Below are 13,213 nucleotides of genomic sequence, written 5' to 3' on the forward strand. Positions count from 1 at the left end.
TGTCTTAGAGGTAAAAGTTTGGGTAGTTCTAATGAAACACTTAGAGATAAGTCACTATTTATAACAACGGTGCATCACTCACAGAAAAGGAGGAACCAGAAAGTGTAGGCAGCAAATCTCTACGTACTTACTCATCAGTCAGTTTTCTCTCCACTACTCATTTTTTTCCTAACACCTGTCATAAGCAACCACTAATAAAAAGATCACTCAGTTTTGTGAGAAAATAAAAACATAAAGAATGAAGGGATAACCTTGTGGTTAAAGGGCTGGCCTATGAGACAAATCATTTAGACTGTATGCAGACATACAATCTATATGAATTCTGTAGAGAACTTAGTAACCAGATTCAGCAGGTACTTTGGCAGCACTTGTGACTTCTTCCTTCCCAGTGATCCAGCTTGTGTGGATCCATCTCCAGTTTTGTCTACAGCCTGGAAACAACTAAAAATTTTCTGAAAGTGTGAACTAGAGATTTACTAACACCCATGGATTTCAGTTCCTGGACTCATCCTCTAGCCACTTCTCTGTTATGCAGAAACTGGGTGGCACATCCTCCCCTTCCTTCTGCTCCCCTGGCAGCTATGTTTCAGGGGAAGCTGTGATCTGGCTGCATAAAATGAGGTTTGAGACTCTGAGGCCTAGTTTCCCAGAGTTGTCTGTGACAGCAGAACTCAAACATGCTTTTAAGTCTAGGTAAAATATTAAGCCTGAAACGTTCTGCTTTTTTTTGTTGTTGGTCAGCTCACATGTTCCAGCCCTCAGCATGCTGGCTCCTGTGGAGTGACTAAATACAGCATACAGGGACTTTGGCATTTAAAGCAATGTTGTAAACACTGCATCTAGAGGTAGGCACATGACAATTGCAATGTTCACTGTCTCAATTCCTGCATCTGAAACACAAGTTTTTGCTGGTACCTTTAAACACCAACAGAGCACTAAGAAGAAATAGTATCAATCCAAATTCTGCATTACCTTTCTTTGTAAATGACTGCCTCCACATCCATTTCTCTATTTTTTCTGCAAAGTCCTCTGATTTTAGATAAATTTCTCCCCCAACCCAGAGAGCCTTAATAATGCTGATCTTAAAATGCTAACTAACCTCTGTTTTCTGCACAGCAGTGATCCCCTTGGAAGCAGCTGCACTGCAATCATCCTGGAAAAAAATAAGCATTTCACCATGTCAGGATAAAAAAGAGACAGATTGCTGCTCAGATGAAAAAAATACAAGGAAAAGGCATCACAGGGGATTCCAGTTTTCCCCAACAAACTTCACCTGGCAGGTGGTGACAGGAGAGACACGTATCCATTCACAGCTGGCACACTCACCCTTGCGTATACACCGTGAACAGCTGGTAACACAGAAACAGAGTTTTTGTAAGACACAGGAACTCAATCTAGATTCACTCATGAATGTCAAATTTCAAGTGACAGAAAAGAGCATAAACCCAAGGGGACAACCAAGCAAACATGTAATGAGATGGGTAAAAGTCCGTTTACCCTCCAAGCCCATTGTTCTGCTGTACTTATTCTGAGAAGAAATTTAGTATGAAATACAATCTGTATTGAGATGCTGAGAGTCATTAATTTCAAAAAAGGCAGGAAGCAGAGGAAACACTCTGGGTCACATTTTACTGTGATTAACTCCAGTACATTGAGTGGCCAGGTAGTACTTTTTAACCATAAAAGGGCAAAAAACCATCATTGATTTTTTTTCAGCTTGTCTGAACCTCTGTTCTATGTGTAGTGCAAGAAAGTATTGCCAGTTTGCTATAGCCTTCATCTACCAAAAAATATTCCTGTTCTGAGACTAGTTAGTCGCTTATCTTGCTCTGCAATGCTTCTATCAATATGGAAGAGAGCCAAGAGCAGCACAGTCCCTCTCCAAACACGCTGAGAAATGCTCTGATTTAGAGAAAGACACTCCTTCCCCATGTTCCTCCAGGGACAGGGAAGTGATGTGCCACTTCCCAAAAAGCAAGAGTTTTATTTCATCCCACAAATTGGCCTTTTCGCATAGGGGAGGAGCATTCTGAATGGGAACACTGTAGTTACCTACAGCATATGTTAGCCAGATCTTTCTAAATATTAACAACCACCTATCATAAAGTGTTAGGCCACGTACTGGGCATGAATGCTTCCTCTGCCAGCTCTCAACAGAGAGTCTGAAAAATAATGTGTAAAGAAGAATAGGTATTCATTATTCCTATTAGCAGATTACATGTTCCTTTCTGGTTTAATTATATTCATGTTACCTATAGAGCATATTTAAATTGCATCTGGGTCTAATTTAAAACAGCTTCACAAAGCGATTTTAAAGAATCTCTTGACTTCTCTAATCTAGGCCTTACACTGAGTACCAAGGGCCCACCTTTCACGCAAGGACAAAAAGAATTTTAATCTTATTGTGACATCCTTTATTATCTCTTCAGGCACTTGTCATAAATTCAGTCATTGTAATCACTCTCCTACAGTTAGTTTCCACGGTCCCATTAAATAAGGGAGTCATCAGAAGAAGTAGCTTTTTAAGGGGGGGGGGGGGGGGGGGGAGGGAAGAGAAGGAGGAGGAAGTGGGCCAAGAAAACAGATCTGACTATCTTTAGTGTCATGTAGTTCCTTGATAAATACAAAAAAAAAAAAAAAGAATGATGAATGACTTTAGTCACTTTCCCCCCCCACACACGTCAACCCCACAATGAACTTTAACAAGAATCAGGCTCTTACTTTTTCAACTGAAATGTTTGTGTGATATTCCAAGAGCTTGAGGACAGTGATGCTTCAAGAACTAAACAATCTGGAAAAATTCACATGTTAGGTATATGATGGATATTAGAAGAAATAACAGTTCAAAAATAATTTGAGTTGAAAACTCAAAGTAGCTGTTCTATACTTGGTATGCACCTTCTCTCATACATTCACTCACACTTTTGACTGATAAAAATAACCTGATTTTGTCCTTACACAGAACTCTTCAGCTGAGTTATGCCAGTGCTTTATACACACATATTAATTAAGTTTGATACCATCATAGCATGACAAATAAAAGTAATGGTATTGCCAGGATACAGATAAGGAAATGCTACTGTGAAGTAGGGATATAAAATCATCTCTCAAAAAGCACAGAGTGATATATACTGGGGTATAACCAGACCCTGAATTCAAGTCTTCTAACACAGCAGACTGTTCTAATGCAAGAGACCCCACCATTCCATACTTCTCTCTCTTTCTGTCTCACAGACTTGGTTTCAGAGTCTCCTTTTGTAATCTATGCAGTAGCAATTTTCATCCTATTTAAATCTTTTATGATTGCATGAGTCAATTTGCCATTATTTCAGCTAGCAATTACTATACCAACAATTCACTGGCAGCTGTGGTATGAAAGAGTATCTTTCCTTATGAGCAGAATACCACATCCAACAGTAGAATTGGATATATACCACTTAAGCCATGGTCTCTTTCATCTGTGTGCCTGCAGATGTGTAGTCTGTGAAATGAATGGCTGCCTGGGATCAAATGAAACCCATGTTTGCAGACTTTTCTGACTTCTCTATGCTAGAAAGTAGGTAACTTTTTAATCCAGAAAAGTTACACAGATTTTAAGTACATCTACCTTGCAAAGGTAGAGAAACCTTTGTCTTTATCACAGGCTGTCTTGCTCAGATGAAAGCCAGCTTTGGCTACATCTGTGTTGCTCATGTAGGTATCTCCTCCCTCCACATGGCAGCATGGCACTTGGGTGCTCACTGCAAAGCCCATCTGAACTGCTTGTTAGAAACAGCCCTTGGGACCACTCATATGTTCAAACTCCTTCCTAAATGGATAGCAGAATCTGACTTTAACAGCATTTTTATGCTTAAAGATGTGGATGAGTACAGACAGACATTCTGAAATCTTTCATCAAGCACCTGTTTGCATCTGCAGAAATCTAGTTATCAGCAGAAATCTGACGTGTTGATACACATTTGCCTAAATCACTTGCCTAAATCAATATATGAGAAAGGTCTCAGGCCATGAGCTACAGAAAGAGTAAAATACTCCTAGTATTTTACTAGAAGTAGTAAGTAAAAGTAAGGAATTTATCTCCTACTGGCAGAGCTTGTATTTACTTTTGAGCTTGTAAAAAATACTTTAAAAACAACACTGTCAAATATGCTTTCCTGATTCTGTCTGTGTTGAAATTAATGGCACCTATTATTTTCTGTATGGTCTGCACTGACCTTTTAAAATGCATTAGACTGCACTGAGGAGCAGGCATTTTCAAAATGTTTTTTCCAGGAAATGATACCTAAAGGTGTTTTGCAAGTGCATCCTCTTGTGAAACTGAGGTCACTTTACAGGAGGTACCACAATTAGACAATGTTACTTCACACTTGAATTATCCACTAAGAGATCTCAGCTCACAGGAGCACGTGAGTAGCAGTAAATACTGGCAGGCACAAGCTAACCTCACAGCCTTCTGGTTAACTCTGCCAAAGGGCTCATTTTTGGCACAAAGCACAAGCAAGGTGAGCTGGCTTCCATAACAAATGTTCTCTGAAAACCTGCTAATGGAATTAAGAGAAAGCTTTAGTCTGTGAAGACAGAGAACCAAACTATATGCTCCAAAATTACAAGATAACATGGCTTTTGGGACTGGGCCAATAAAGGACATTTCCCTCTTAAAAATCCACTAATAGTGTTTACTAAAGACAGCTTAATGGATCAAAATACTCATGGATATCACTCCAGCTGTCACTTTCTAGTGACAGTCTTTTCTTCTCAATTCCCAATGCTGGACAGGAACTTGACACAATACTTCTGTGATGCTGAAGGAGTTTTTCCCATAAAGCCTACTCAGATCCAAATATTCCAAAGAACCTTCTTCAGGGGCAAGGGTCCTGAGAGACAGAGCTCTTTGTAGCACTGAGCTCTTCAAAACAACAGGTCCTTGAAAGTACCTGCTAAATTTCATTCCTCTTCCTGCACCAAGGTTTTCATAAGAGAATCAGATTCATGAACAGTATTCCATGTCCTTTGGGCTATATTATTGAGGGAGAGATAGAGGCAAGGCATGTGTCTGTTTTCTGTTCCCTCTTCAAGTCACTTAAAAACATGTGGGAATCCTTGTGTTTGCTATCTGTTCCTTAGTTTATATTAAAACTCTTGCATTCTAACATAAGCAACTTTAAGAAGGTATAAGGCCAATCTCTGTTAAAAAAGCTTTGTGCTTCTATACAGACTCTTGGAAGAAATGCAAGGGAGATGTTGCCCTACTATTAGTCAAGTAAGACTCCACTGTGAAGGAACTTGATCTGATCCTTGAGACCACAGCCTAAAGAACAGCTCAAAGGTCTAGACATTCAGCAATTTACCACCTCATTCTAAAACTTGTAGCTGCCCATTAGATACACAAACCAGATCTCAAGCATCACACATCCAATACAAATCGCTCAGGTATCTAACTCTGAGAACCACTGGTGAACAAAGCAGTGTCAGAATTACTGCAACATGATTCAACCAATAATTCAGAAAGATGAATGAAATAAAGTCAAAAGGATGTACCCACCAAATTGCCCCTGAACTATCTATTTTTCTGCTAATTTTCCACATTGCACAATCACTTTCTCACAGTGTCCAAGTGAGGTTAAAACAGTTAATTAAATGTTAAGATTATTTATTGTACAGACATTCATAATTAGATTATCCTCTTATTTATGCCAGTATGGTTTCTTGCAAAAACAAATTCTGTTTGCAGATTAGAGAAGAGTTAAGATGGGTTAATTTGTCAAGGCAAAGCACTAGACCAACACTGCTTCCATTGCTCCAGCCAGCTTGATTGTCATTGCAGTTATCTTAAGTTTCCTTAGACAAGTATTAATGGCACCATGTAAATAAATATTCTAATACCAAGGCACTGCACTGCCACACGGTCAACTGATGAATCTGCTTCCAGCCACAGGGTGGCTTCTACAAAGGATTCTATATTAACAAAACTTTAATCACCAAGAACACTGTGATTATACTCACATCACTCAACAAAATATGAATTATTTTTCTTCAGTGACATTTAATAAAAAGCATTACATACTTTCACACTCATTAGGACTGTATTTATACAGTAGTCCCCAGTATTAAAGGACAGTGAATAAGCATTAAATACATTTAAAAGTAAAACATACCATTGTCAGTTATCATTGGAGTGGTTAGATTGCAGAAACAGGATGAATTTTTCAGCACTACGTTTTCATAAAATATTTCAACAGTTGTTACAATTTTTATCATACAGAAAGTAAGGATTTTGCTCACATTTGCAGTCACAACAACCTATAAAACAATAAAAACACAATGGGGGTTTTGTTATATTTGTTTAGTCATCATCTTGTCTCTACAGAAAACGACAAACTATGAAATGCACAAAATGAAAGTTTTTTGTGGTGAAAGCAAACAATTCACTAGGTAAGGTCTCAAAGGAGAGTGACTCTTCCAACTGAAGAAGCAATACAGAAAGAGTTCTGAAAGTAACAGCATTGCTTACTTTCAGAAATAAAATGGATCTGTATGGTATGTTAGCAAGCGATCTTAAATAATTTTGGAGTTTAAAACTAGAATATTGCTGCATTATATGCTGTTACATTCCTTTAAAAAATATTTAAGAATCTTCACAGAGAGAGATCATTTGTATCCATAACCAAAGAGCACTTAATTATGAACAGAACTTCTATTGTAATGAGTTATTCTTTGTTTCTGGCTGCGAGTGCTTTGCAAATATGATTACATTAGTGTATTCAATCAGGAAATCAGAAACAATAGTGTGCAGATTAGGTGGCCAGTCACAATAGTTGATAATCAAATATTCAAGGCTGCATGTGCTGAGAACAGATACAGAGTAAAGACTAATATTGAGCACTTAAGAATTTGTGTTAGCATATGTGTCCCAGTGAATGTTTTCTAACTTGTTACAAAGCTCAGAACTTCCATACTGCACTTGATATACAGTTACTGGAAATATTAAAATAGCTGATACAGTGATACAATTGGAATAATTTCCAAGCAATGTTAGCATAGTAAATATTTGAAATTTTGACTCAGCATCATGAAGTACAGCTTCAGGATATGTTTCATAGGAGAGGAGGAGAACGCCTATCTAATTTACACATTGAGATTACTGAGATTTCCAAGATATTTGCCAATTGTTGGGGTAAGAGAAACTAATGTATGGAACATGGTGACAAAAAAGACAAGCTGCAATAAGCAACAAAATTACATATTTTAAGTCACAATAAACAAACACACATAAAACTGGGTGTACATACCTGATATTTGGCAGGGAAACTTAGCAGGATTTTCAGATCTTTATCAGGTGCATGTGAAATGTTATACCAACCATTTATGCTGTTTGAATGTGTACAATTTTCTTTTAATGTGCACCTAAAAGTATACATAAAATTATACTAGCCTCCTTATCGTGCCTTTGACTTCAGACACTGTACTTCAACTTATTAAAAGTTATTGATTTTTTACAGGAACACTATTGATTTTTTTTTTACAGAAATATGGTTTTAACTGCAAAAAGCTTCAGGAAAACAATCAGTAAAATTTTCTGCTTATCAAAATTAATTACACTGCATTGATATATGCTCGAGGGTTTTCATTAAGTCAATGGGACTCAAGCAAACATGAGATGTTTGGCCAGTAACAGTGGAAGTGGTAGCCCAGGATGAAACTCATCATCACCAACTTGACTGTTCATTGTACAGCTCTAGATCTGCTCCCCTCACTGCCCCCCAGCCCCCCTCCGCACTCTGTGGGGAGAAATACGTTCTTTAGGGTACAATTCACCTGCCCTGTTAGACATTCATACCAAAATGAAATGAACCACACTATAGATGCTGCTTGTTCTCTCCAGAGGGTCTAAGAAGGGATGGGAGTGAAGCTCAAATGTAAAGCTGGACTATGAATGTGCATAGTTGATGAGATGCATCCTCTTCCCTAATCTCCTTTGTCACCCACTGATATGAATGGTAATCCTTCCCTTTTTTGTCAGTGCACTTGGATAAAAACACTGGATTTGAAGAGGTTCAAAATAGATTTCTCTGTCTTCAAGTACAAAATACATTTCAGAATTAGGATAGCTCAAAGTAAATACAAATGTTAGAGATGCCAAATCATAGGAAACACACTGTGCAACAAAAAATGAAGAAAGAATGAGGAAACACTGGGATACATAAATACTACAAAGATTACACATATTAAAAACATGTTATCAGAAAAAGACAACATAGGCATACAAATTAGATGGACAATCGAGTTTGAAAGGTGAATCCTTAAAATGCTGTCTGCTGTCAACAGCTAATGAACAATTCATAGATTAACTCCAAGTAATTTCATACAGTTAGCAATTAAAGACAAGTAAGTGCTAACTGAATATATCTTAATATTTTAATACTAAGATTGAATATTTATAAATAAATGTAACATTTAGTAGTTTTAATTCTACTTTTCTACCAAATGTAGAAGCATATATATTGCTTCAATCCTATGAACAGTGATATCTGCCTGGCATGAACCATTCCTTTGCTACAAACTGGAAATGAGTTCACACTTGCAAAGTATGGGCCCTTTTCATTAGGAGCTCACTATAAAAACATATTTCACAAAGAATGTGTTTTCCCTCCAAAATGAACAACATATTCAACAAAAATATCCACCACATTCTGAAATGCCCAAAATAACCCTACAAATCTTAGGAACCATAAAGTCATCTCTGCAGATCAAGATGTTGGCAATTGAAATGTAGTTAAGCACAAGGTCACTTCCTTTGTGGTCTAACTCAGGAAACTGAGTTCCTGCTGGACAAGAACCTGGTGGGGTTTTGCATCTAAATACACTCAGGCCATAATGATATTGTAATAAATTGGGATTATACATGCCTGATGTATTTCAAACTGTCTGAGCTAGGGTGAATTTCAGTCTCATTTATATCTCTCTTCACCCTACTGAAATCACAAAGGCTCATTAGCACCACAGTTTTAGAGTCACAGAAGACAGAATCTGTCATCAACAGATGTGCATAAACCACATTCTCAGAAACATACAGGCAGGTAATTCACACTGGCAATGAGGAAAGACAAAAGAAAGACATTCTACGCTTTCTGACAGGGTGAGGATTATAATGGTAAAGATTCCATACAACATACTTGCAGTATTTGGCACTAAATAAGTGTATGCATTTCAGTGATGCTAATATTGAAATATTTAAAAACTGTTTATCAAACTGAGTATTTACAAATACCCAGGAAGAAGCTACTTGCTTTCTTAAGACTGCCTGAGGAACACAAGCAGTGAACCTGTTTCCCTCATTGGCAATGAAGAATCTGAGAGTTTAATAGCAAAACCAGTAATGCCTCCCAGGACCCAGGGTCATGCTTGTCTTTATGTGAGGGAAAAATGCATCTTTTGTTGCTCTAAGAGCTGACCTTTAACACTCTAACAGTGTGCTGTGGGGAACAGTCATTTTCATAGGAATCAGTCACATCTGATGCCCCTCAGCATAAATTCTCAAAATTGCCCTGCAAAGGTTAAGAGCAAAATAATTACACTCACCTAAAGATGAAATTATTCTGTATACCCCTATTTTTAAAAAAATTATATTAATTGCAAGTGAATTAATATAACAGATAAATATTATTTGTGAACAGGATTCTGAAAATTAACACACAGACTCAGACAACTAAGTCTGGCTTTCTTGGAAAGGTGAACGGGACCTTATACAGCTATGAAGGTATAAGGTATGAAACCTTTGGATCAGATTTCAGACATGCCTAGATCTGTGTACAGAGAAAAACAGAGTCAAATTTCTTTTTAATATTCCACAGCAAACTAGTTCTTTCTATTACTAAAGATTTCTCTACATGATTGGAACTGTGTTCCTCTTATTCCACTGTGATAACACAATATGTATGTATACTGGTTCATTTGTATTTACTTAAGTCTCTGCTTCACTAATCTCTGTTAACTACAGATCCTAACATACTTGCCTGCTCTGTCCTGCTAAAGCATACTGATTTCCTCATGGAATGAGAACATGCTTTCAGAGAAAGCTGAGGCTTCCTTCTTTCTCCAATGTACCAACCCCTGGATGAAGTCTACTGATGTCCCACACATTGACTACATGCAAAAGTAACTCTGGTCATGTTAGATAATACATTGTGTTGTTTCCATGTGGAAAATGCATGTAAAACATCAATACCTTGTATTTTAATTGTATTTCAGCATAATTCAGGCAAATCTGATTAATCTACAAAAAATTTAGAAACATTAGGAGAGATCACACAATGTTGTGACTAACTGGTTTGAATGATTGCAAGTGAAAAGGTGAATTAATATATGTTCCTATAGAAGAAAGAGTAGAAATAGGAACAGTAGAGACATTTTGTTTCACTTTGTTTTCACTTGCAATGAGATGCACATATTTTTTCATTAAAGGACTGGATTTTAATTCACACTGTCCTTAAAATGAAAAATGACCATTGCTAGTAAATTTTACATAAAACCTTGAGTGTGTATTTTATTTTACAGAAAATTTATTTCCCTGTAAAAGTAGAAAACATCACTGATCTCAAAATTATTATGGAATATATTGCTTTAGTGGACACATATGGACTTTGACTAAAATACTGGCTAAAAATGTCTTCCTCTTCTCCTAAAGTTTCAGAGGTGTCTCTTCATCAAGCCAAATATTTAATGACATTAAGTATTTAACAGTAAAAAATTATGAGGGTGTTGAACAGGACTCGTATTATAGTAATTAATTTTTTCTCCAAAAGAGTAAATCATTTCTGTTTCAATCAAACGGAAACTTTTCATGATTCCCCTCATAAGCAGGGGATTTACTGAGTAATAAGAGTTATTCACAATCTCTTTATAAGGTAATTAAAAGCCTGAAAAGCTTATCACTGTAACATACACAGCTTTTATCAAGGGAGCAAAAGAGAGTTTGAAGAAAATGGATTACAGAGCAAATACCTACTTTCTTCCAATAACTACCTTTGCAAACACAAAGTAGCAGATCTTCAGCAAAATCACGCTAACACCAAATGGATAACAAACCAAAATGAGCAATATTAACCTTCTAGAAGAGGCTACTAGTGGAATTAGTCAAAAATTCATCTTATAGGCACTTTAGTTTTAGATTTTAATCACTGGCAAATTGGCATAAAAGAAGGTTTACACTGTTGACATCTCCTGATGATGCAGAGTTGGGAACATTAACATGCGAAGGAAGGTAAGAATATCACACAGGAAAACTTGGACAACCTTGAAATGGAATGACATTTCAAAGCATCAAGTACAAGAACATGTACCTACAGCAATAAAAATCTCACAACCCATATGTGTTATAGACTGGAAACTCATCAGTTGGAAAGACAACAAAGAAAGAGAAGGACCTGGGGGCATTATTTGATCATGGATGATTGTGGCCCATCAATGTGATGCTGTCATGAAAAAGATGTTTGTGATCCCAGAACACACTAAGGTGCATCCTGGACAGACTGATTAAACAACATTAAGCAAGGCACAGCTGAAATCTCTTCTGGAACACTTTGAGAGTCCTGGCCATCCTTATCTTAAAAGGATGCATGAATTTCTTGGAAGGATTACTGGAGTGGAGGTAAGAAAAGAGTGTCTCAAGTGAGAGGACCTTAGTGAAGTTCAAGGTTTCAGCACACCAAAATGAAAAGGGAAAGAGAGAGAGACTGCTTTCACAAAAACATTGAAGAGGTGAGTGTGAGAAAGTGGGGGAGGAAGTTATTTAGGCAAAGGTGATGTGAACACTAGAACAAATAACTATAACCTGTCCATAAACATACACATGACAAAAATGAGCAGACATATTTTTATCAGCAAAAAATGAGACTGCCAGGAAGCTGCACAACCAGGGCAGGAAGGACAAAAAGCCTATTTAAATTTAGGATGGTCCTTTGCAAGTTTTTAGTTTTACATGATGTAGTTGCTTGCAATTGCTAAGACTAGGCCTGGCAACCCAGGAATTTCTCCAGTCCAGGCCCCAGATGTAAAATAGATTTCAAATTTGCTTCAAAGTTAGTGTTGAAATTAATGATTCAAATGCGGGAACAAAGTATTTAGAAAGAAATTCTCCTTTGGCCTAAACCAAAGTCAGTGGTTCCAAAAAAACAAACTATTAATATAGAAGACAACTAAGCATTCCTCTTTTTCTCACATACAAAATGCTCCCAGCTATTAAGATGTTTCAAGCACAAGTATACAATTTTCTCTCTCAATCTGAAAAACAAAAATATCTCTTCTAAAAGCAGATATGTATCTTCTTATTATTACAAATATATCAAAATATCTCCTCTTATTATTCTTAGCCCAACATATATTTTATGGATAGATCTCAAAAATCTGAGGGTTACAAAGCCTTTCACAAGTTCCCTTGCACATGACAAGAAAGTGTCTCACATTTATGGCTATGACTGATTCCACAAAAAATCAGTAGATACAATTTTGATGTTGAATAGCCCCGAGCCAGTCAAAATGTACAAATGTACACTGACTAGTAATGCTCTGCTTTTATATGACAGTCTAAAATACTAAAAGATACCTTTGATTGAAAGAACACCACCCACAGTAGGGGTCCTTTGCAGATAAGCATTCTTGCTCAGAAGCAAATCTACCGCAATTTGCAACTGGTATTCTTCTCACCTGAAACCAAAGAATGCAATAACACATTGAATTCATACAGCCTCCATAAACGGGGAACTTGAAGGTTACCATTAAAAATCTGACAGCAACCAAGCACAATCCCTCTGGGGAAGTCTCCTTATGGATTCCCCTCTGCCAGAAGACCTTTGGATAGAAATATGCAGCCTATTTTGCACTCACTGTATTTTGCCATCAGATAATGAAACACCTCTGACAATAACAATTTGGTTCTACTACTCAAAGGCCAGCATGGGCAGATTAATGCAAGAAAGACTGATCAGCATAGTGAAGGATAGATAATAAGAGAAAGGAGGTATATTTTACAAATAATGCTCTGCTTAGCAGAACACCATTTTCCTCTCCTCCGAATGGAGATATTTAAATGATTGATGAAGGTGCATCCAAAAATGCATGCGCATAACAAAATGCATCTGTGTTTGCATCACCATGTCAGGTTACTGCATGTGCACACTAGAACAAACGCATGCAACTGCTTAGCATGCATGAAAAT

The 13,213-nt window shown here is 37.1% G+C and overlaps 1 protein-coding gene across 1 annotated transcript in view; it reads right to left on the bottom strand.

The window, feature by feature from the left end:
• Window positions 1-13,213, bottom strand: part of PLXNC1 (plexin C1) — a 71,385-nt gene that overhangs the window by 43,280 nt on the left and 14,892 nt on the right. The window contains exons 4-9 of the mRNA XM_071423281.1: window positions 12,602-12,702; window positions 7,290-7,404; window positions 6,156-6,300; window positions 2,722-2,791; window positions 1,274-1,349; window positions 1,100-1,153 (exon numbers count right to left, since the gene is read on the bottom strand). Of these exons, the coding sequence (XP_071279382.1) occupies window positions 1,100-1,153; window positions 1,274-1,349; window positions 2,722-2,791; window positions 6,156-6,300; window positions 7,290-7,404; window positions 12,602-12,702 (561 nt within the window). The remainder of the gene's footprint in view (window positions 1-1,099; window positions 1,154-1,273; window positions 1,350-2,721; window positions 2,792-6,155; window positions 6,301-7,289; window positions 7,405-12,601; window positions 12,703-13,213) is intronic.

Source organism: Agelaius tricolor, unplaced genomic scaffold (assembly GCF_023055355.1).
Source record: "Agelaius tricolor isolate 1412-34295 unplaced genomic scaffold, bAgeTri1.0.p SCAF_3, whole genome shotgun sequence".
In the NCBI taxonomy this organism is placed as follows: Eukaryota; Metazoa; Chordata; class Aves; order Passeriformes; family Icteridae; genus Agelaius; species Agelaius tricolor.